This window comes from Sinocyclocheilus grahami, unplaced genomic scaffold (assembly GCF_001515645.1).
Source record: "Sinocyclocheilus grahami isolate Dianchi unplaced genomic scaffold, SAMN03320097.WGS_v1.1 scaffold199.1, whole genome shotgun sequence".
NCBI lineage: Eukaryota > Metazoa > Chordata > Actinopteri > Cypriniformes > Cyprinidae > Sinocyclocheilus > Sinocyclocheilus grahami.
Window position 1 is genome coordinate 149,668 of NW_015505378.1, and position 25,690 is coordinate 175,357.

At 36.3% G+C, this 25,690-nt stretch overlaps 4 protein-coding genes across 4 annotated transcripts in view; 3 read left to right on the top strand and 1 right to left on the bottom strand.

Annotated features, from left to right (window-relative positions):
- The first annotated feature begins 432 nt into the window (after nucleotides 1-432).
- LOC107595267 (soma ferritin-like) lies at nucleotides 433-4,775 on the top strand. The gene is made up of 3 exons (XM_016285618.1): nucleotides 433-808; nucleotides 1,984-2,130; nucleotides 3,913-4,775. The coding sequence occupies exons 1-3, from the start codon at nucleotides 641-643 to the stop codon at nucleotides 4,204-4,206; spliced, it is 609 nt and encodes a 202-aa protein (XP_016141104.1). The 5' UTR covers nucleotides 433-640; the 3' UTR covers nucleotides 4,207-4,775.
- Nucleotides 4,776-4,965: 190 nt separating this feature from the next.
- On the top strand, nucleotides 4,966-6,486 carry LOC107595269 (myoblast determination protein 1 homolog). Its single transcript, XM_016285619.1, has 3 exons — nucleotides 4,966-5,568; nucleotides 5,877-5,955; nucleotides 6,109-6,486. Exons 1-3 carry the CDS (start codon nucleotides 5,059-5,061, stop codon nucleotides 6,327-6,329), a joined length of 810 nt encoding a protein of 269 aa, XP_016141105.1. The 5' UTR covers nucleotides 4,966-5,058; the 3' UTR covers nucleotides 6,330-6,486.
- A 10,074-nt stretch (nucleotides 6,487-16,560) lies between these two features.
- On the top strand, nucleotides 16,561-22,877 carry LOC107595228 (titin-like). The gene is made up of 3 exons (XM_016285573.1): nucleotides 16,561-16,685; nucleotides 16,982-17,032; nucleotides 19,538-22,877. Exon 3 carries the CDS (start codon nucleotides 19,552-19,554, stop codon nucleotides 22,561-22,563), a length of 3,012 nt encoding a protein of 1,003 aa, XP_016141059.1. The 5' UTR covers nucleotides 16,561-16,685; nucleotides 16,982-17,032; nucleotides 19,538-19,551; the 3' UTR covers nucleotides 22,564-22,877.
- LOC107595253 (non-muscle caldesmon-like) overlaps nucleotides 19,326-25,690 on the bottom strand; it is a 36,780-nt gene continuing 30,415 nt past the window's right edge. The window contains exons 10-12 of the mRNA XM_016285605.1: nucleotides 24,660-24,830; nucleotides 24,431-24,540; nucleotides 19,326-19,369 (exon numbers count right to left, since the gene is read on the bottom strand). Coding sequence (XP_016141091.1) covers nucleotides 24,475-24,540; nucleotides 24,660-24,830 — 237 coding nt within the window. The 3' untranslated portion in view covers nucleotides 19,326-19,369; nucleotides 24,431-24,474. The remainder of the gene's footprint in view (nucleotides 19,370-24,430; nucleotides 24,541-24,659; nucleotides 24,831-25,690) is intronic.

The window sequence follows — 25,690 nt, forward strand, 5'->3', positions numbered from 1 at the left end:
TGCCAAAAATATAACTTTTTTTATTTTAAAAACAAACAAGCAAGCCCTGTCCAGATTTTAAAAGTAACGCAAAAGTAACGTGACGCATTACTTTCCATAAAAAGCAACTAAGTAACGTAATTACTTACTTACTTATGGAGTAATGCAATATTGTAATGCATTACTTTTAAAAGTAACTTTCCCCAACACTGAAAACCATGTCTTTAAGATGTTTATGATTTAGAATGTATGCAAAACTGACATCTCAGAGACGTGTATCAGATGTTTATACACAACAGATGCTTTCCAGATGAAGTGATCTTTAACAGACATCTTGCAGACGTACATGTGCTATCTGGGTAGTGCATGTTCGTATGGCAGGTTGCCCACTCGTGCATCCACCCACACAATAGCTACCGGATGAACTTGACAGAATGAACGGGAAACGTTTGCATGTTTCGTCCTCCCTCATCTGCGTTTATCCAGCAGCAGCCGTCGACTTTGAATATTAGTTCATCACTATTTCATCATTAGCTCATTTAGCCTATTTCTTCACAACACGGAAATACGACAAACTCATACTAGTATGACACATAGGCTACTAGTCGTGTGAGGATATACGAAACTGACGTTCGGTATTGATTTCCTTTACAGCTTAAACATGTCGGAACCGAGAGTAAAGCGAATAAAAACGTGCCTTCCCCTCTGTAAAACACATTTCTCTTCTGCTGGGAGTCTGGCGAGGCAAAACTTCCCGACTGTTGTGGAGGAAAGTCTGTGTGGAGTTTCCACTTTGCTTATGGAGGTCTCTTACAGACTCGAAGCGCTGGTAAGAACTTTACTGTAAACATGATGCAAAGATATTATAGCCTACAACACCCCAAATTAACAGTGTTGAAGAATTAAGCTGCTTTAATTTACTGCGTTGCTTTATAAAGTTTTAGATTGCCAAACCCAGACCGATAGCACTCGTAGCCTACATCACGGAGACATCTATTTGACATCTGCATTTACGTCTGTAAGACTTATTTTTTAGTGTTTGCTCATCTGCAATACATCTATACGACGTTTCTTATCAGATGTCAAATAGGCGTTTAGAAGATGTTTATGATTTAGAGTGTATGTAAAACTGACATCTTAAAGACGTCTATCAGATGTTTGTACACAGCAGATGCTTTCCAGATGAAGCGATCTTTAACAGACATCTTGCAGACGTACATGTTCTATTTCGGAAGACGCCCTAATGCTGTCGCCTCTGGCTTGCTTAGTTGGGGACACTTCATTTCCAGCGTTATCGTTGACATGATTGCGAAGATATTATTTAAACTGAGCTGGATGTTGACATCACTGAATTCAATGATGAACTGTCTGTAACTGAAAAATTTGTGTTTACTAATGTCATTTTTCATTATTGACACTATTTTCCTAATTAATGCTGTTCAGTTGCTTTGTCACAATCTGTATTGTTAAAAGCGCTATATAAATAAAGGTGACTTGACTTAATGCAAAAAACACTGGATTTGATCACTGTATAACTTTCATTAAAAACATCATTGCGCAATAACAAAAGATGTCTGAGATGATACACATGAGTAACCTTTTAAAAAATGTACTTTAAAAAAAGTCCTTAGAAATGTTATCTTTGAATTCATGTTACTTTATGAAATTTTGAAAAACGTTTTTACCATTTTTAAACAAAAATATCGATTTAATGACACAAAATATCAAATGGAATATCCAAATTAGGCCAGCAAAATGGCTTCTCATCACATTACTTTTTTTTTTGATTTGGCACACAAAGTTTCAAAATGTAAATTAAAAAATTTAAGACAAAACTGTTATATTTTTTCATGTTATACTGTTAATTTATAACAGTATAACATGAAGGGGGGGGGGGGGGGGGGGGGACCGACCCCTTTTCTTCACTTACAGGAAACTGTGGTTAGCAAAATAATTTTCCAGTTAATTTCATCTAAATCAGATCTGTCTTCTGTTCTGTTTCAGGCCAAAATCTTCGAGCAGAGTGATCTGGCTTTGCCCAGAGTGGCTGTGTATTTTCATCAGGAATCAGTGAAGGAACTAGAGCGGGCAGAGGCAATGCTGCAGTATCTGACCCAGCGGGGAGGAAAATACTGCAGTAAGAACATCCAGGTAACTCACCCACCACAGTTAACCAGAGCACCAGCGCAAGCCTTGGAAAAGTGGCCTGTATTTTTTTTCTTGGAAAAAATAGGACCTAGTTATGGAACAGAGAAGGCATCTCGTTCATTTAAACTCACATTTACTCAAATTTGTTTGATCATAAGCCTAATTTTTCCAGAAATTTAAAATATCCCTTTGACTCCTGTCTGTATGGGGCAGCTGCTCTGAAGGGGGATGGAGGGCAGAGAGAAAGAGAGCAATGGGGGGCTTTGCAGAGATCTCCCCTTTAATGCCTGTTAAGGTATACGTTTCCCCTGAGTTCCGGAAAATTGGCGAGATTAATGTGAAGTCGGAAGGACAGTACATTAATTGTAGTACCAGATGGATTCCATGGCACTCGCACTGCTGTCACTTTACACTGCGGGTCTCTTCTCCTTTCAGTGTTTTTTCTTTCCACCCTTCCCTGATTTTATGACTCGTGTAAAATTGATCCTGACTGGGACTGGTGAGGGTCCATCAGCAGCGATTTTGAACACCTTGTTATCCGCTCATCCGTGCTGGGTGATGGTTGGACATACTCGGAAACAACTGTGTGCTGTCTTAGTTAATTGTAGCTCAATTCAGTTCATGATCCTTCAGTAATCATTCTAATGTCTAATGTAATATCAGTGTTGAAAATAATGCAGTGCTGCTTCATATTTTTGTGGGAAATTATTTGATGAATTTAAAGTAAAAAAAAACAGCTTTTATTTTAAATAGAAATCTTCTGTAACATTATAAATGTCTTGTAAATATCAATTTTGATCAATTTATGCATCCTTACAGAATAAATAATTTTTATTTTTTTTTTAAATTGCACTGAACCTAAACATTAAGAAGCAGTGTATAATAACTTCAATGATGTGCATGTTTTTACATTTCTGAATTAAAATATTGATATTTTTGGAACATAGTGCTACAGCTGTCCTGTTATATTATGAAGAAAAGGATGTAATTAAAATAATGAAATTCTTGAAAGAAACCCCTTTTTTAATATGTAGTTTGGTGTAATATTGTATTATTATTTATTAGGAAAAATATTTTAACAAAATATTTTCATTTATTATTTTTATTATTATTATTATTATTAAATATTTATAAAATATCAGTTCTTTTATTTTTTTTTAGATAAATCAAGGCTTGTTCAGGTTTGTAAAATGTCATGTGGTGTGACTCCCAAAAACGTAATGATGTTTTGAATAAATAATTTGTGATATTTGTAAAATAATTTTTACCTTAAAATTTTTTTTTCAAAAATGTTGTTAAAAATAATGATTACGCACACTCACATGTATTCAAGATGTAAGGAAAATGTTATATTTACTTGTTGGTAACGCCTCATGACATTTTTATAGTGAGAAAAATGTTTATACTTTTCTTAAAAACGTTACATTGTTTTGTAAACCATATGAAACCAACATAAATACAAAAGGTACGCTTCAAAGTATTTGGCACGTGCCCAAATGTGATTTGCAGTGATTCTTCATGATGAATACCTAACCAATTAGACACAAAGTTTAGTTCAGAAAATCACGCTAGTATAACATGGCACTCAAGGCCGTGTTATACTAGCCCTGTCTCAAATGGCACACTTGACACAGACTTCCTCACATGCGGGGACTCACGGGCTTCCCTCACATGCGCCTGCAGGGGGCTATTAGATTTCAGAGGGGTGCTGGAACTCTGCATTGACCAATCAGCATCCAGAACCATTTAATTTTATATTTAACGTACAATGTGTAACATTTACAGAGGCCAGGCACTGAAGAGGTGTGTGCCATCCTCCCTGCTCTGGAGATCATGCTTAACCAGTGGAAGGAGGAGATGAGCGTTATGGTGGAGCTGAATCAGCTGGCGCATGAGTACGGAGATCCACACACCGCCAGCGTAATCAAAAGTCAGTTCATTCAGCCCCTCGTCCCAAAGGTCAAACTCATCAGTGACCTCTTGACCAGCGCTCACAGAGTGGGCTGCACTAGTGACAGCACGGGTGGCTTTGGCGAGTATCTCATCGACCGGCTACAAGAGATGCTGACAATCGCTTAGGCTTCCTCTTCATTATCATGTAGGAACCATGTATGCACTGTAAAAAGTGATTATTCAAAGTATTAAATAAAACAAAGATTATTGGAGTGCGTTTTGCAAGAATAGCCTATTACAGCTTAATATTTCAACTTCATGATTTAATCTCAACTTAATAATTACATTTTTTTATTCAGTGTGTTACTTGCCATTTCTTTGTAATTATTTGTGTATCATTTGTAGACTGAAAATGTTTCCGAGTAAATCCTACACCTATTTTTTCAGTGAGTGTCTTTAGCCCTTGGATGGAGGATAGACTGAGACAGATTACATATTGGTCCAAAAGGGAAAATAAAGTGCAGAGATGCACTTACAATAGTGCCAGTTTTGTATGTAACAAGTCACTCCAGTTCTAGATATTAGTTTAATGGCATTCCAGTAAAATTTATGTATTCTTCAGTGACAGTAAGCCAAATAAGTTGTTTTTTATTTGTTTTGTTTTGTTTTATGTTTTTCTATGTATTAGTGCTTCAACATTTATATATTGAATACTGCATTGACCTGTTTATCCTGTGTGTGAGAATTAAAAAAAAGTAAATCCCCCCAAAAAAGTAAATATATATTTTAAATGTGCACGTCTTTGTTTTGTGAGCGTTCTTTCAAAATGAAATTATATATTTGTATTTTTGGAAGATGAAATATTTTAATTCTATTCTATTTTATTATATTTTACCTTGACTTTTTTGAATGTTATCCTGCACTGGTTTTAATAAACAGCAGAAGGAATTTGTCTTAATATTCCAAAAAACGTTACTACTTGGGAAGCATTCAAGTAGCTATAGGCCTATCCATTTGTTTGAACCCTAACACATAAAGATGGAGTTGTCGGATATTCCCTTCCCCATCCCATCAGCTGATGATTTCTACGACGACCCTTGCTTCAACACCAACGACATGCACTTCTTTGAAGACCTGGACCCCAGGCTCGTCCACCTGAGCCTGCTGAAGCCCGACGAGCATCACCATATGGAGGACGAGCACGTGAGGGCCCCCAGCGGGCATCATCAGGCCGGCAGGTGCCTGCTGTGGGCATGCAAAGCCTGCAAGAGAAAAACCACCAACGCTGACCGCCGCAAAGCCGCCACCATGAGGGAGAGGAGAAGACTGAGCAAAGTCAACGATGCTTTCGAGACCCTCAGGAGATGCACGTCCACCAACCCCAACCAGAGGCTGCCCAAAGTGGAGATTCTGAGAAACGCCATTAGTTACATTGAGTCTCTGCAGGCGCTGCTCAGGGGTCAAGAGGAGAACTACTATCCCGTTCTGGAACATTACAGTGGGGACTCCGATGCCTCCAGCCCGAGATCCAACTGCTCTGATGGCATGGTGAGAAGTTCATGTAGCCTACTGTAGCTATTGGTATCGTAATTATATTATTTAATAGGCATACTATTTAGTGTAGGCTATATTTATTTGTCAAAAATGGTTTACGTGGTTAAAAAAATGGTTTTAAACTTTAAAACTATAGGTTTACTTGGGCAAAGATAAATTATTATACCAAATTACAATTTGGTATCTTTCTTGAATGATAATGCCACATTAATAAATGAATCAATATTTAAATTATTTCGAGCCTAAAGTGCATTTTAAATGTCTGACTTCACAGTAACTAATTTTCGTTTTGTATTTTCTAGATGGATTTCATGGGTCCTACATGTCGGTCTAGAAGACGGAACAGTTATGACAGCTCGTACTTCAACGACACGCCAAATGGTAGGTCATGCGTCGAAAACTGTCATTGTCCTAAAAATAATTAAACATCGAGTAACTCAAAGTTATATATATTTAAGAAAATCATATATTTAAAGAGTTAAAGTTAAATCTAGTTGGAGTTCAAATTCAAATGCGTTGTTTATTTCTTTACAGCGGACGCACGGAATACTAAAGTCTCAGTGGTGTCGAGTTTGGATTGTCTGTCCAGCATCGTGGAGCGTATTTCTACAGAGACCCCCGCGTGCCCCGTGCTGGAGGGGAGCCCGTGTTCTCCGCAGGAGGGGTCTGTCCTGAGTGAGACCGGGGCCCCTGCACCGTCCCCGACCAACTGCCCTCAACAGCAGCCTCAGGATCCCATCTATCAAGTGCTTTAAAGAACCGCAACACTGCAAAACAAATTGAAACGGAGAATCTGGATTGAGAAACATTCAGCAGAAAAATGGCAAATCCGATCTTAAAAAGAAAGACTATTTCGATCCACTGCTGGAAACTATAGGAACGAATGATCTTTCTTTCTTTCTTTTTTTCTTTCTTTCTTTCTTTCTTTCTTTCTTTCTTTCTTTCTTTCTTTCTTTCTATGCTGCGGAAATGAATTCCATTATGAAAATGGCTCAGCAGATCAGCAGAAGTGAGTTTCTTAACTAGCTTATTTATATTATTGTATACACGTGAAAATGTGACCATATTTTTTCCCCTTTGTGACTATATTTTCTGTCACCATCACCTTTTATTTCCTAATTATTTACGAGAGAATCGTAATCCAGATACGAAAAGTAGGACCACTTTTGTATATGTGTAAATAAGATCTGTTTTGTTAAAGCGACGAAAACGAACAAACATATTATTGTATTTAATGATGCCTGTTTGAAACACTTGCTTGTTGTGTTTTGTGTTAAACTTTATATTTATACTTCTTAAACGAGTGAATGTCGGATTAATAAAAATATAACTATTTATACTCAAACATTTGAATGGAATTTTTGTAATTTGTCGCATGAATTAAAAATGACATTATGAATATTATTTAAAACAGAACGGCTTTAGCGGGACCGAAAACGAAGACCAAAGTGAAGGTTGTTGTTGTTGTTGTTGTTAATTCTAATATCATGCTATAACTCATTCCATGAGATGTTTGAAAATACAAGAAGAAATGTTCTCATAACAAAGACAACTTGCCCAATTAGACTACAAAATAATAGTTTAAATATTTACATTTTGTCCAGTTTCAGCGAATTTTGGCAACTTACAGTTGTTAAAACAATTAAATGTTTTTCTCTAACCTTCACAAAATTGTTTACATTTAGTCATTTAGCAGGCGCTTTTATCCAAAAGCTATTTTATTTGGTTCTAGTCAAGTGGACCATCTCAATCAAAATAGCTAAAAGAAAATAGCCGTATAGCTAAACATAAAAGTGGATAACAGGAATTATTTACCCAGCTCGAGGACTTGCTGTTTATAAAAAAAAGGGGTAAAAAAAAAAAAATAATTGGCTTCTTATTAATCGCGATCTGATAAAGCTTGAAAATCAGTATTGGCCTATATATAATCTATAAACGTTCATTCATGTAGGCTACATTAAATTATGAATGCATGCAAATATCGATTTTTTTTTAGCCTACATAGACTGTATAATGATAAGGTCCCATTTTAAATAATACATCTGTTATTTTTTTTAAATATCATTTTAATTAACATCATCAAACATGTTCCTGTGTAGATTAGCATCGAATATGTCAGGGATAATCATTATCTTATGCAATTTTTGCCCGTATTAAAAAAGGGCGCTAATGGAAGACATGATATAGAAACAGCACCATCTTGTGTACTGAACTTCATACATCATAAATACACCGAACAGAGCCGAACAGCTGTGGTCAACGTATAGTTGCGTCATGTTTACATATTTTTGTAATTAATTGATCATCAAATTGTGCATTATCATGTGTATCATGTTCTGTTGTAACCCACGAGCACATCAGTGTGCATAGGGTGACCATACGTGCCATTTTCCCAGGACGCGTCCTGGCCAGGATTTCTATATTGCCTAAAATATCTAGGTTTTGGCTTTGTTTGCGTGTGCAGACCGATCGGTGTATGACATCAAAGAATAAGGAACCATCTGTATGGTATTTTGATGTCATACACCGATCGGTCTGCACACGCAAACAAAGCCAAAACCTAGATATTTTAGGCAATACATAAATCCTGGCCAGGACGCGTCCTGGGAAAATGGCACGTATGGTCACCCTAAGTGTGCAGTTAGTCTATAGATTATTTCATAAACTCATGCATTCGGAAGAAGAAATGTATATGGCAGATCTAGGAACTTTCTGCCACATTTATTAAACAAAAGTTAAGCTTATTGACAGGATCTGTGACTGTCGGTTAACACAGTATTTTTGACTTGTTCTTCAGAGTGTAAAACCGAACTAAAATAGTCTACAATTATATCAACGGTTGGTTAAAATGTGAAGCTCACAGTGTTGTTAAAGCGCTTATATTAATTACTGAGTGCAAAAAAAAAAAATCCTTATTTGAGCTAGAAAAGTGAACTTGGGACTATTGACGAAGGCGGATGAACTTCTGGATACGCGTGACAGGTTACAGACACCTGTAGGTTGAGTTTTCACTAAAGTAACAAGTCACTTGGTATCCTTACGCCTGTCACTTGAAAGTTAGGCTACAGATTTTTTTCAGATACGGTATAACTTATCTTGAAACTGGAACACGATTATCCACTGGTGAACCTAAAAAAAATGCATGACAAAATCTAAAAACAACGATTTTATTGATGTTTCAATTGGAATACATACTGACAAAGGCTTTAAGTCACACTTTATTTAGCTACATGACATAAAAATGAACTAAATAACAGTCCAAGACGATGAAGAGTGGGTTGATCAACAACTACGGAGTCCTGTGTGGTCAGCACAGAACGAGGGGTGTATCTTGTCCATCATTGTGGCGTTCTTGGCCTGCAGTATATGTGTAAATAAGATCTGTTTTGTTAAAGCGACGAAAACGAACAAACATATTATTGTATTTAATGATGCCTGTTTGAAACACTTGCTTGTTGTGTTTTGTGTTAAACTTTATATTTATACTTCTTAAACGAGTGAATGTCGGATTAATAAAAATATAACTATTTATACTCAAACATTTGAATGGAATTTTTGTAATTTGTCGCATGAATTAAAAATGACATTATGAATATTATTTAAAACAGAACGGCTTTAGCGGGACCGAAAACGAAGACCAAAGTGAAGGTTGTTGTTGTTGTTGTTGTTAATTCTAATATCATGCTATAACTCATTCCATGAGATGTTTGAAAATACAAGAAATGTTCTCATAACAAAGACAACTTGCAATTAGACTACAAAATAATAGTTTAAATATTTACATTTTGTTTTCCAGTTTCAGCGAATTTTGGCACAGTTGGTACAGTTGTTAAAACAATTAAATGTTTTTTTCTAACCTTCACAAAATTGTTTACATTTAGTCATTTAGCAGGCGCTTTTATCCAAAAGCTATTTTATTTGGTTCTAGTCAAGTGGACCATCTCAATCAAAATAGCTAAAAGAAAATAGCCGTATAGCTAAACATAAAAGTGGATAACAGGAATTATTTACCCAGCTCGAGGACTTGCTGTTTATAAAAAAAAGGGGTAAAAAAAAAAAAATAATTGGCTTCTTATTAATCGCGATCTGATAAAGCTTGAAAATCAGTATTGGCCTATATATAATCTATAAACGTTCATTCATGTAGGCTACATTAAATTATGAATGCATGCAAATATCGATTTTTTTTTAGCCTACATAGACTGTATAATGATAAGGTCCCATTTTAAATAATACATCTGTTATTTTTTTTAAATATCATTTTAATTAACATCATCAAACATGTTCCTGTGTAGATTAGCATCGAATATGTCAGGGATAATCATTATCTTATGCAATTTTTGCCCGTATTAAAAAAGGGCGCTAATGGAAGACATGATATAGAAACAGCACCATCTTGTGTACTGAACTTCATACATCATATAATAATAATTGGCTTCTTATTAATCGCGATCTGATAAAGCTTGAAAATCAGTATTGGCCTATATATATATATATATAATCTATAAACGTTCATTCATGTAGGCTACATTAAATTATGAATGCATGCAAATATCGAATTTTTTTAGCCTACATAGACTGTATAATGATAAGGTCCCATTTTAAATAATACATCTGTTATTTTTTTTAAATATCATTTTAATTAACATCATCAAACATGTTCCTGTGTAGATTAACATCGAATATGTCAGGGATAATCATTATCTTATGCAATTTTTGCCCGTATTAAAAAAGGGCGCTAATGGAAGACATGATATAGAAACAGCACCATCTTGTGTACTGAACTTCATACATCATAAATACACCGAACAGAGCCGAACAGCTGTGGTCAACGTATAGTTGCGTCATGTTTACATATTTTTGTAATTAATTGATCATCAAATTGTGCATTATCATGTGTATCATGTTCTGTTGTAACCCACGAGCACATCAGTGTGCATAGGGTGACCATACGTGCCATTTTCCCAGGACGCGTCCTGGCCAGGATTTCTATATTGCCTAAAATATCTAGGTTTTGGCTTTGTTTGCGTGTGCAGACCGATCGGTGTATGACATCAAAGAATAAGGAACCATCTGTATGGTATTTTGATGTCATACACCGATCGGTCTGCACACGCAAACAAAGCCAAAACCTAGATATTTTAGGCAATACATAAATCCTGGCCAGGACGCGTCCTGGGAAAATGGCACGTATGGTCACCCTAAGTGTGCAGTTAGTCTATAGATTATTTCATAAACTCATGCATTCGGAAGAAGAAATGTATATGGCAGATCTAGGAACTTTCTGCCACATTTATTAAACAAAAGTTAAGCTTATTGACAGGATCTGTGACTGTCGGTTAACACAGTATTTTTGACTTGTTCTTCAGAGTGTAAAACCGAACTAAAATAGTCTACAATTATATCAACGGTTGGTTAAAATGTGAAGCTCACAGTGTTGTTAAAGCGCTTATATTAATTACTGAGTGCAAAAAAAAAAAATCCTTATTTGAGCTAGAAAAGTGAACTTGGGACTATTGACGAAGGCGGATGAACTTCTGGATACGCGTGACAGGTTACAGACACCTGTAGGTTGAGTTTTCACTAAAGTAACAAGTCACTTGGTATCCTTACGCCTATCACTTGAAAGTTAGGCTACAGATTTTTTTCAGATACGGTATAACTTATCTTGAAACTGGAACACGATGATCCACTGGTGAACCTAAAAAAAATGCATGACAAAATCTAAAAACAACGATTTTATTGATGTTTCAATTGCCCTGGACTTGTCAAACCGGATGTATCAGTAAGCTCTTTGCCGATTGGCTCGCGCGACAACGCTTGCGAATTTCCTGCTCAAGTTGAAAATGTTCAACAAAACGCATGCCAATTAAATTTGCTTTCAGTGTGCACACACCATTACTGTCACTCACAGTATCAGAACAATTTATTTTTTGGCAGGTATTTGTTCCTATTGTTCCTATATTCCTATTCCTGTATATTCTATTACACATGTATTGTATTACTTTTTTAAAAATTGTACTAATATTTTTATTATCACTATTTATACTTCTGTCACGAGTCCGGTCCTATAAACCTCCTGTGCCTTGCCCTTCAGGCTACCATTGTATTGTAAGTTAATTATAATTATAGTAATTAATTATTATTTATTAATAAATTAATTAATATAATTTTATCATGAACAAGAACAACAATAATAATAATTATTATTGTTGTTGTTGTTGTGATGCCTATACACTATAATTTTTCAAAGTAGTAAATAAATATTACCGTACATTTTACTATTCCAGTTTTTCTACTTCAAAACTGACTTGTTTTTTTGTAACTGTTTGTCAAATTTAGTAGAAATTTCTTACTGAAAATTGTTTCTACACCATGTTTCCAGTGTACTAAATTTGTAACTTGCATGAATAATCTATTGCTGTTCTCAGAAAGTGAGTGCAGTGTACTTAAAGGGGTCATATGATGCGATTTAAATTTTTCCTTTCTCTTTGGAGTGTTACAAGCTCTTGGTGCATAAAGAAAATCTGTAAAGTTGCAAAGACTAAAGTCTCAAATCCAAAGAGATATTCTTTATAAAAGTTCAGATTCAGCCACGCCTACCTAAAACGGTTCGTTCTAACACGCCCCCACATGTCTACCTCACTATGTGGGAAGATTTGCATAATGCCGCCCAAATGTTCACGCAAAGAAAGAAGGCGTAACTTTGATTCTATTCCAGCCCGGGGTCGTCACATGTAGTTGCCGCAAGCCCGCCCGCTGCCGCTCACTCTAGCCCGCCATGGGTGATGCTATGTTTCGTTGTGAAAGCGAAACTACTTTGTTTGGCCTTCCAAAAGAGGACACGACTAGAAATCAGTGGTTAAGTTGTATTTACAACACTATTCCAGAACAGTTCAACCCAAATATTCAGATGTGTGCAGCACATTTTATGGAGGACTGTTTCCTGATCCTGGTAGAGTAGACTACAATGCCGGCTGTTCTGACTCACAGACTGTAAGTACGTTTTTTATATTTAAAGGATTTGCCACTGATGATTCAAACGCGAGTTTTGAGCAGTGTAGAGTAGCGCTTGTAGTTTGTCATTTCTTCAATCACAAATGCAGACACGGTTTTAAGTTTACGCGGCACGATGCAATGCAACACGTAAAAAGACAGTATAAGTCATTATAATCCGTACTTATGTCCCCACTGAATACAACGAATGCCTCGTTTATAATGGGTTTTCATGTTTTTGTCTCTCATTACACCAAATACACCAAATAATGTTCTTTTTAGCAACATCATATGACCCCTTTAAGTTTTCACCATCACGTCACACTTGTCAAGCTGCCACATACAGGTCATGCACAGCAGGGGGCGCTATGTCATTCATTAAACCTGTAACTTACAATTTGCTGAGCTCCTCCACTCTCTTGTGCAGTGTAGTAACCTGAAGAAGATCAGAGATTTATCAGTGATCTCAAAATTAACCTCAAAGAATCAAATACTGGTGATGACAGTGGCATGTATAGGTACATAAAGGTTTCCTGTCCTCTTGTCTATTTCACTATTCGTTCGCTCCCCTCATACTTCTGTCTCTTCAACCTCTCCATGTGCTCAAATTTCTCAGCCTCCAGGGTCTTTATCCATTCAGACAGCTCCTGTGCTTTGTCCCTGAAGTCCACAAGATATAAATAAGCAAGACCGTACTGACCGTTTAAATGGCCACTTCAACAGTGTAAAGCCCCGTTCACACCAAGAATGATAACTATAAAGATAACGATATTAGCGTCCACACCAGCCAACGATATTGTCTGTTTATTCTAAGCACACATGCGTCTGCCGCTTTAAACTCTTGAGCTCGTCACAGCAGGATTGATTCTGATTGGCTGTCAGTGCTTATCATTCATCAGCTGGGGAAAAAAATCGTTCTGAAAGTGATTACAACGATATCGTTTCTCTGTGCCTTTATCGTTATAGCTGTGGTGTGAACTCTGCTATTCTTTAATATTGAGAACGATTTTTAGAACTATATCTTTATCGTAATCTTTATAGTTATCGTGCTTGGTGTGAACGGGCCTTAACTCACCTCAGTTTGTCCTCGTTGAGATGGTCGATGTTTAGTGGTTTGCGTCTCTCAGCCAGGATCTTTTTCTTTTTCTCTCTTTCTGTTTGTTTCTTGCCACCTTTCTTGGAGTCGACCTGAAGGACAACTAGGGTTTCAGTCACAGTTGTTTCAATGAATGCTCTTCAGTTCATTTTAACCCTTGTGTTGTGTTCAGAACCCTATCATACTTACGATGTTACAGAGCAAAAAGAAAAATTGCTAATAAATAACTCATTATGCTATATTATCACCAAATATTGAATTCAATCTTTTTGTCAACTTCTTTTCTTTCATTTAGGACTGGTTTTGTATTTATATTTGCTTCTGATTAATCGTAGGCCTCATTTATCTGAGAGTAGGCACCTCATTTTTTGAGTGAAAAAGCATTATTTATGAATAATTTTCACAATATTAAATAAAAACTGAAGAAATTTGCACTGTTTATAACAATAGTGTGCTTTAATGTTTAATCAGGTAGTTTGTTTTGAAAGGCTTTTATTTTGTACAAAATGGCACAAAGTCACACTTGTGGTGTTCCCGGTCAAAAATGACTGGCCATGCAGAGTGAATGGGAAAGATCACAAAAAAAGGACCTTTATTTTGAAATGCTTTTATTTTCTGTAAAGGGGCAAAAAGTAACACTTTTGCTGTTCCCTGTCAAATCTGAACATTGTGGCATATGAGAAAGAACACATTAAAGGGTTACTTCACCCAAAAATGAAAATGCTGTTATTAATTACTCACCCTCATGTCGTTCCAAATCCATAATACCTCAGTTCATCTTCGGCAGATGCGGACAAAGTACTCAACTCCTTTACTTGAGTGAAAGTACAGATACTGCTTGTCAAATATTACTCCATTACAAGTAAAAGTTGTAAAGACAGATTTTTACTTAAGTAAAAGTACAGAAGTACTTGCTTTTAAAAGTACTTAAGTACCAAAAGTAAACGTCATTTTTTTTTATGTCAATGCACTGTTTTATTGTTGTACGTAATACTTGCAATACTTCTGAAGCAACTTACAATACATTACACCTACTGAATACACTGACTAGCTTAATTAAGAGCTTTTAGAATGTTAAAAACCTATGGGGAAAATGAACACCCCTACCCACCCCCACAAAAGCAGCATGGTAGTGATCTCACACAGCTCTGACAGTGTGTGCACACATCTATGTGTAGCCATTCATCCACATTTGAACAGAGTGGACAGTGAAATCCTGTAAATACAGAGTGATAAGAAAGGGAAAAAAATCAAACCTGCTTTAAAACCCAGCAACACAACTGTAGCTGTATAACTTTACAACAGAAACACTGCTTTAACAAAAAAAGCAAACCAGCAAGACTTATTTGACATCAAAACTAGCATTTTAAATGCTGTCTAATCGCTCTCGCTGTACTTTGATGTCACACAGAATGGTCTGTGCAGTGCTGCTTCAGTTTGTGTTTTATTAGGAGATGCACAAGTTCTTATGTGGCTTTATACAGGTGCATCTCAATAAATTAGAATGTCGTGGAAAAATTCATTTATTTCAGTAATTCAACTCAAATTGTGAAACTAGTGTATTAAATAAATTCAATGCACACAGACTGAAGTAGTTTAAGTCTTTGGTTCTTTTAATTGTGATGATTTTGGCTCACATTTAACAAAAACCCACCAATTCACATCTCAACAAATTAGAATATGGTGACATGCCAATCAGCTAATCAACTCAAAACACCTGCAAAGGTTTCCTGAGCCTTCAAAATGGTCTCTCAGTTTGGTTCACTAGGCTACACAATCATGGGGAAGACTGCTGATGGATAAATGCTTCAGACAAAGTTGTGGGGTGTTCCCCAGGGCTCACTCCCAAGTCCACACATGTTGTGTTAGGAACTCCTCAGTGATATGAAACTGTTTGTGAAATGATATGAGTTGTACTGTAACTCCAACTGGTGTAAATGTTTCATACAGATACAGTTTCCTTTTTTCATTGTAAATGTCTATAGGTCACTAATATGGCAATACATTTCTGTAATTGAATTTAAATGGCATTCAACAATTAGATGCAACCTAGTAACTCTGAACTCTATTCTCCGTTGTTGATGTAAATTCATTGATATACCAATTGTAGCAATTCCAGCCTGGCAATAACAATACATAATTATTAATTATAATAAACAGTATAATCAAATATGTAAATAATACATTTACATAAATCAGGAGCTGGTAAAACCTCTTACACCACTTTACATTCAGTAGATTGGTGAATTTCACCAGTTACATTATGTGCATATACCATTTAGATGAGTTTCATGCTTTTCTATTTTATAATGTAAAAAGTGTAAATATCAGCTTCATCATATATACCACGAAGATTGATGTTTGTAAATGAACACATGAGCTCTTTGGTATAATCAGATCAGATGGCTTTTTATTCCAACCATTACTTCTTGCCTGAAGCTTCCATAAATATTTAGCCAGTTCACAGGATTAAGTTTCAACTACGTTTAATCACACATAGTGCTCATTTACACTACAACTATACTCAGAGTTCAGGTGCAACATTGGCAATCAACATGAAATAAGAATGTTGTTCTCATTTTTTCTTGTTTAATATCCTGTTTGGTGTATTTGAAGAAAGTGTCTTGCAAGCAACAAGTGAACTACTTTAAAAAGTTGGCCCGCAACAGAGCTCCAAAATAAACAACTACTTCTTCTTCTTAACTGTAGGGGGCATTGTGCCTATAGATTGTGTAGATGAGGGTGTGTGCATCAGGTGTCATGGGGGAGGGGGGACACTTGATGATATCTAAGGTGACCTGGATCCCCCCTGCTTCGCTGACGGTTCACTCTACATCGTCATCACTCGCCATGCATTCTGAGTAACAGACTCAGGGTTTTATTTTTGGACTGCTATGGAGCCTGTGCCTTCCATTTGAAGGAAGGGGAATAGTTGAACTCAACATGAGTCTCCCGTTCTGACAGTCCAAGCTGGGACAAGCAGGCAGCCACCGCACACCCCTGAACAGCAGACAAACAGGTATAAAACCACAAAAAAATTGCTTGAAATTTGATATTTTTGTCTTTCGGTTATTATTATATGAATGCCTAGTGTGGAAGTGCATGCCATGTCTGTCCTTTGTGAAAAGGCTTCAGCAGTTTGTTGCAGGCTAACTTGACAGATTTGTGCAACAGGATGGAATAACAGTATTAAACTGAGATTAATAATACCAATATTTGTTTAAATGTCACCATATTTTAGGTATTTTATATTTAAAATGCAGTTGCTTATTTTCAAGGACATGTATAATAAATCATGCATGTTTATATTTACAGGGGACCTTGTCTGAAGTGTCTTCAACTGTCTTCTGTTACAATCATCTCTTGGTAAGTTATCTTTTTTAAGCACATGCGTATAAGTGTACATACCGCCACAGAACACATATTTTTACATGTACAATGATTTTTTTTTTCACCAGGTGGTTGCTAAGAAGCGATTATGCTGTGCATGATTTTACTGCTTTGCTATTCTTGCCCTTTCCTCTTTTGAACTTGCATCTTGGAAATTCTCCAAACTGCTCAGCCTACCAGGGCCTTAAAAGGACCACCTCCTCTCATATGGTTCTTCTTTGTGTCACTCTGGGCTAGAGGCTTTTTTTTACAAGCTTTTACAGGTGGCCCACATTTGCACTTTTGCAAGAAGATTGTGTTATACAGACACAAAATAAGTAATTATGCTCAGTATCTCATACTTTTAAAAGTATTTCCTAAGTCAACTGGATTTAATTTGTAGTCCGTTTTTGTATTTTGTAGTCAAATATCTAAACATTCCTAAAATAAGAAATTTCTCATACTAAAACATGTTTTAGGAGAATATATACTGAATGCAGTTTTCCTTTCCCCAATGGCTTTTTTTCTTATATTTTCTTATATATTTTAAGCACAAATATAACTACATTTTGTTAGATTTATTCTTATATTTATGCTTTTCCAAAAATAATTATAAACCCACTAATTAATAACATTTATATATAATTATTATCTTTATTATTGCATAAATGAGCCAGGACATGTCCATGAGTGTTTCATGAATATCATTTATGAATAGTCCAGTCATAAAGATAATAATTATTTCAATGTGTTAAGGTAGTTTAGTAAAAATATCAATACAGTATGCATCAGTACAGTTTGAAAAACTTAAAAGCAGTTCTGTGATATATGATCTTAGGTTGTGCGTCAACAGAAACCACTGAATCTGATTGGTAGTACATTTTCAGTGATTTATTATGTAGCTGCCCCACCTATGGCTACTGCCCCCAGATCTCTTGGCATTGGTTTACAGTGAGGGTGGAAAGTGGCACCACACTCTGTGACATGGAGCAGATGACTTGCTCATTTGCTTTCACCCTTAACTTAGGCCAATGAGCTATCCTAGATGTGTTGTGGAAGTTTACTGCATGGGAACATGTCATAACTGAGACATCTTATCAAGTGAAAACCATTCTGATATTTCCATTTTACATTGAGAATAAGCAGCCAAAATCTAAATTAAGAATCATACAAAATATAAAATTTATTGAAAATAAAAGCTGTAATGGCCTACAAATGACATTCTTGTTTTAACCATTCTCAATACCAGTGGGTAGCACAATGCTTGTAACTAAACAAACATGTTTAGATTAATATTATAAATATGATAAATGGAAAAATCCCAGTGTTTTCTTGAAATCCAAAAAGTGTAGTCAATTATGCATTATGCAAATCTATGAAGAACAAGAGCAGAGAGGCAAGAAAATCAATGTCATATTTGTAATAAAATATAACAGTAAAATGATTTGTGGCTTAAAATGCATAAGAATCAGCTGCAGGAATTTGGGAAATGTTTTTGGAATATTCTGTTCATCTACTATTCAAGTCTATATACATGTAACAATGTGTCATAGTATAAAAATAGCATAGATAATCAATATAAAAACAGTTGACAAAAATCATCACTATTTGATCTATTTGACATTCACATTCAGTTCAGAATGTCATTGTTAGAAGTGGGCATAATTTCAGCACAAATACTTCAGAAAATACTGAGGGGGAAAAAAAGAAACTAAGACTTTATAGTCTGTTGCAATTCGTCAGATTTCTGAGAATAAGTTTGCTTTTTACATGCGACAAATAGATTGTAGGGAAACGTCCCAAGGTCATGCCATTAGAACAGTCAAAAATTGAACAATCATAATAAAATAATACAAATAAAAAAGCACATACAATTTAGTGTAACAATTTAGTGTAACTGTTTCTTCCTTATGTTTTGAAAAGTTGACTGAAATATTGTACTACATATATGTTAATGTATATCTGTTCTTAGTAAATCAGGAAAGATGTTATTGCTGAATTAAATTCCTCACAAGCGATCACTGGGAAGTTCACCTGAAAAAAAGAAAACAAAAATATTAGTGAACAAAGCTTTTTTGCTGATTTATTTTACAATGCCTAATTTTGGAATGGTTTGCACCTTTGCACATACAATTTAGTGTAACAATTTAGTGTAACTGTTTCTTCCTTATGTTTTGAAAAGTTGACTGAAATATTGTACTACATACAGTGGGTACGGAAAGTATTCAGACCCCCTTACATTTTTCACTCTTTGTTATATCTGTTCTTGGTAAATCAGGAAAGATGTTATTGCTGAATTAAATTCCTCACAAGCGATCACTGGGAAGTTCACCTGAAAAAAAGAAAACAAAAATATTAGTGAACAAAGCTTTTTTGCTGATTTATTTTACAATGCCTAATTTTGGAATGGTTTGCACCTTTTTACCATTATTAGCCATAACAATCATTATTCATTATTGTTGTGCTCAAAAGTACACAATATCTGCTATTTATTTCTTTCAGGGGCTGAAGATTTAATGGCTGTCAATATTGGCAATGTTGCTCAGGCAGGCCTGCTTTCCCAGCAGTACCCCCCACCTTTGCTTCCCAAACCTGGGAAAGAAAATGTCCGGCTCCAGAAACTACTCAAGAAGACAGCAAAGAAAAAAGCTGCAGCCCAGGCCTCACAACCATCGGTCCCCTTCCGCTCAAGCCTCTCTCCAGTAAATGAAGCGAGCCCTGACCTGGAGCACAGTGATCACTCAACACCTCCCAAGACTCCAGAGACACCTTTCTACATTGGCACGGTACACCCACGCTTCAACATCCGACCACTGTATCAGCATGTATCGTCTCCTTATCCTCATCACAGAGGATTCACTTCTGGCAAGACGGCAAGGTTTCCACCACAACCATATGCGGCTCCCCAACACCTGTCTCCAGCATTTACATACACCGCCTCACCAGTTCCAGGACTTGACACACATGCTACTGCATCAGTCACTATTCTACAAACTTCACAAAGATTGGAAGTCAGCTCAAATCTTACCACTCATGTAACCTCTAAATCTCCAAGCCCTCAGCCAACCATGCTGAATGTCTCTAGAACAGCAAAACCGTTGTTTGAAGTTCCTCAAATCACCAATTACACAGCAAAATCAGTAGGTTTGAGAACACCTCATGCATCACCAACAAGGAGTAAAACACCTACTGCAGACTTATTGAGAGCCTCGACACCAACATTTGAGGTTAGAAGGACAGTCACACCAACATCTGAAATAAGAAGAGAAAGAACACCAACCAGAGATATCACAAAGGTTACAACAATGGCATTTGAAGTCAAGAGGATTACAACCCCAACTTCAGAAATTAAGAAAAGCCAAACTCCAACTTCTGAAGTCAGGAAAGAGACAATTCCATCTTCTGAAATAAAAAGGGTCAGTACTCCATCTTCAGAGACTAAAAAAACTGCAATGCCGACACCTGAAACAAAACGGGGTGCAACTCCAACATTTGAGACGAAGGGGGTTACAATACCAGCAAGAGCAAAAACACCAACATATGACTTTACTTCAATAAAAACACATTCAGGACGTCCCAAGACACCCTCACATCATGTGTCACGTGTTAGAGTATCTGTGACTGAGATTTCAAGACCAAATCCACTTTTATTTGCTGTATCTCCTGTGCACATGGAGGGCAGAAGATCCAAAACGCCAACGTCAAGTTTGACTGGTCCACAAGATGAAATACATAAAATTTCAAATCATGTGAATGATACTAGTCATTCAAAAATATTAGAAAATGGGGACATAGATGTCAAATCACCTGAACCCTTACAAGAAAAGCTGTATAAGGCCACAGGAAACCTGTCAAAACTTGAGTCATCAAAGCCAAAGACCCAAATACCCAAAGAGAGCTCAAACCTTAATGCAAATGAGCAGCCAAAGCCTGAAACTCCAATAACACCCAAGATTGAACCTGCGCAGCCTGGTTTATCTTCAGTTGGGTATCAGAAACCTTTATCTAAAGTCCTTCCAATTGCAGGTCAAAGACCCAAAACACCAACAGTACCTAAATCCAAACCAACATATTATGGATTGACTCCCGCTGAATATGTTGCCCATGGAGGAATAAAGAGTTGCACACCCACTTTTAGCATTTCGACATCAACTGTGCTGCCAAGTGTAGAGGCAACTCATCTTACAAAACACGAACCAGTAGTACCTCAATCTGATGAAAATGTGACCATGACGAATGGCAAGTCTGAGGTAAAGCCTAACAAGCAGGTTGAAGTCCAGCCACCTCAGGCTGGTGTTGTTAAAGAGGAAACCGCTGTGGTGGCTCCACCTCCAGAGGTTCCAAAGGCAGCATCTGAGCCAGAAGCAAACTCTGTAAGGGACATTCCCAAGCCAACTGTGCCGGAATTAAAAGCAAAAATTCCTGATGTTAAAATTCCAACTATTGTGGTATCTGTAGCTGATACACCACCCTCAGAAGCAAAAGCAGAGCCAATAAGTACTGTGACGCCAAGAGTCAGAACTCCAACCTATGGATCTCCCAGACTTTCCCAAATGATACCAACCCCTCCAACTGTGAAGGAAACTCCAAAACCTGAAAGTAAGGCTGTGCCATTATCTGACCAAGATGTGGGAAAGCCAGCACTTCCAAAGGTGTCAGAAGGTAAAGTTAATGCCAAATCAACCAAAGTACCAGAGGAGCCAACAGAGGCAAAAATGTCTTTGTTAGAGAGAATTAAGAAGCAGAAGCCTGAAGTCGCTTCTTCTGAAAAAACTCCTGATAAAGGAGAGGTTAAGGATGTGGTTAAGCCACTGGCTAAACCAAAAGAAGACCAAAAGGACCTTAAAACAAAGGACACTGAACCTGAAAAGGTTGACAGAGTGAAGGCAAAATCTAGTCCACAACAGGAGATCAAGCCTGCAGTGGAAAAGAAGGAAGAGGGTGAGGAAGGCTCCTCCCTGACTGCAGAGCCTCTCTTGAAGGTGATGCAGAAACCAAAAGGCATGAAGTCAAAACTCAGTGGCTGGTCTCGCCTTAAGAAACACATGGTGGTTGAAGCAGAGGAGCCCAATTTTCCAGAGGCAGAGTCTGCATCAAAGAAATACATCCCTGCCAGCACTGATCAAAATGTAAGTGAAGTGCAAAATAAGTCTGAAGCCGAAGCTAAGTCTAGTGAGAGCGAGTATAGTAAAGACTCCCCAAGGGCAGCAAAAATGTGGGATGCTGTCCTCTTCCAAATGTTCTCCACCAAAGAGAATATAATGCAACAAATTGAAGCCAATAAAACTGAGGAGCAAAAGAAGATGGAGGCAGAACAGAAAATGTCAGAAGAGATTCCCACATTTGCGCATTGTTTGCCAGTTCTCCTGTACAGTCCGCGGTTTGATGCCAGACGACTAAGAGAGGCAGCTTCGCGACCAGCAACAAAGATTGCAACAGTTTTTGAAATGGGACTCATAGGCCGCAAAAATAAAGACGAAGAACCAAAAGACTTTAATAGAACAGCCAAAGGCTTCAGTATTTCTTAAACCACTGGCGTCTAACTGAATAACATAGAAATAATGGGCAAGGATATTGTTAGCTTTCATTGCGATGGTAGAGTTCTGTTTATTATCCAGTCCAATTCTTTACATATACTTTTATAACTTTATAACAGGTCAATTGGCAAGTAAACTAAAAAAAAGAGATCTGTCAAATGCACAATATCTTATTTGCAGTAGGTATTGCCCACTTGTCAACTGGCATTAACCATTTAAGCTAATTAGAATATTGAATAAAGAAAAGAAAATCATATCGTTTTGAAGCTTTTAAATTAAAGACTTTATTGCTTAAGACTTTCAAAGCTTATGTCAACATTTTTCATAAGCATGTTAAATATGGTAATATTTTGATATTACTTACATCCCTGAACATTTTCATCATCATCAAAAAAAAAAAAGATAATTTCAATAATTTTTATAAAAAATAAGTATTTTCACTCCAGCCTGCCACAAGACACAAAATCAAGAGAGTATTATTGGGTAAGAAAATGTCAAATATATGCAGGGTTTAGGCATCTAAAATTTTAAGTTACCTCACTGTATTCTTTTTTAACATTACAATAAAATACACAACACCTTTTTCTTAGCAATATTTTTCTACAGCCAGTATTCTATGGTACTTAATGGGGCGTAAAAAGTCTTTGTGAGGATATGCTATTATACAAGATGACATGGTGTTGAGGGACAAATTGCTATTGTATGTTTTTGAAGGTGTAGGGACAATTGAGTGTGAGTTTTAGATGGGTGGGCAAGTGGAACTGGTAAAATCCGGAAGAATTAAGAGATAGTATAAGAACAAGATGTATACAGTAAGTATGCTAAGTTTTGGAAATGTGTACTAAGCCTTATTAGTACTGAAAGCAAGGAATGGCGCACTCTGCTCTGCTGCCCTACTTGGTGCTCAGTGTTGACAAAGAGCTTTCACTGATGGAGCTTTCCAAACCTTAAATATACAGTAAATGGTTGCTTCAATGTGATTAAATACATAACAGCGAATGCTGATTGTCAACTCATGCATGTTCTCATTACAGGTAATGTTAAGTACGTGGGCTTGGCTTTTTTTGCATGTTGGTCTTTTATTGCAGAAACCATCAGACTGAGAACATTTTCTCTTTACTGATGTTGATGTGTATAATTGCTTGGCATTCTAAGGTGCACTGTACTAGATTTAATGTTATTTTATATATTTTTTTTAATAAAATACCTGTTTTGAGAGAGGATATTTTGTATGACTACTTTCATGCCATTGAATGAAAACATTTGCATTGTGTTAGCAGCTTGCTGTGATTTGTTTGAGATATAGTATCAATATATTATCAAACAGGCATATGAAAACCCTGCAGACTGCAAGATTTCAAAAGGTAAAATAATTTTCAAGTGTTTTCAGATATAGCCTATTTTAAAATGAATTATATTACCTCTCCAAAGTTTACTTGAGACATAACGTTTTTATGCAATATTCTTATTTCAACAACATTTTGAATTAGAACAATGACATTTATTTAGTGAGATGAGTTTTTAGGACTCTCATTAAAAAAAAGTACATTAGTGTCAGTGTGTACTTATGAGGAAATGGAAGTCATCCCATAAGGCACTAGAAATAATGTAAGCGTATTTTATGCTCTAATTCAACATTTTAAAACTAATCTTAGCTAGCTTGCTACGTAGCTAGTTTTTTACTAGCCTGATAGCTAGTTAATATTAGATAACATTACCTAGCACGCCTCCGCTAGTCTGTAAAAAGGCATGTGTTCATGTTCCCATTGTGTTTTTGGGGAGGCATTTTTATTTACAGAATCATATTTTTATTGTTAGCTTTAAATTAGGTATATGTTATGTAAAATAGAAGAAAGCGTCTCACTTGATTTTTCATTCGGGTAGACACCGTAATGATCACCATCAAATCTTCTCGTACTTCCCATGGCCTGTCACAACAAACTTGCATCGTTTACCCGAGGAGGAGGCCTACAAATATAAAAGTTGAGTAGAAGAAATAGCATGAGAGGCATTCAGTAAGAGATTCATTCTCAACCTATATTTATCATTTTGAGGTTTATCAGTACATTTCTTATCTGAATATTTACCTTTCCTCCCAGTCCCGGCCTCTCAGCTGCAGAACCTTCTCCAATAATTTCCCACATGTTCTTTTTCTGCAGAACATCTCCAGGTTTAACGTCCTGGAAATGAAAATTAGAAAGCATTGTTGAGAATGACTTTATTCTGCTAAATCTGCTGAAAGCTGTACTGCCATTATCCTTTCATGGAATAGTTGACGTGAAATTTAAGTCATTATTCACTGATAGACTGATTTGATCATTGAGTCACTGAGTCACTTAGTTGAACTCAAGAACTACATCGATCTGATTCTTTGAATCATCAAGGCCGATATTGTGAACCGGATCAAAAGACTAATTTAAAAGTTCCAACAAAAATACTAATTATCCACAATTTTGGGCATGGCTACTTCTCATAAACTTTAATTATTGAGGCAAGCTATGGGTGATATCAAGATTTTCCATGGACAGAGTGGACAAGTTGTATGAATTACTTTTTATGGTTTTTTTTTTGTCCTCTGTCTTCAGAATTATGCCTTTTGTTTTCCACAGAAGAAAGTAAATCAAACATGTTTGGAACAACGTGAGGGTGAGTAAATGATTTTGGGTGAATTATTTGTTTAACATAAACCAGGTATCATTATGGTAAACTTAAAGTGATATTACACAGTCTTAATCTAGCATCACTCCATTAATTCAAAGATAAAATGCAATCATTTAGCCCTTTTTTTCATTTTACAAAGAAAATGTTTTGTCTTCAAAAGCTCTTATGTTTGATAGAAACAATGTCTATTACATCTGGATGTAATGATCGTAAGGTTTGTTCTTCAGACCTTAACCGCTAACACTATAAACTACATAACCACATCAAAGAACATTGCAGTTTATAGGACAAGAGGACTGATTGGATTTTGTGAAAATGAGGGGGGGAAGTGAAGTTGCAGTAGCTCATTCTGCCACAAGGGGGCAACATAAATTTACCTTTTTGTTATTTTACTGTATATATTAATTTTTCTACATAGAAACAGCTGTCTCAGTCTTAAAAAAAAAAAAAAAAAAAA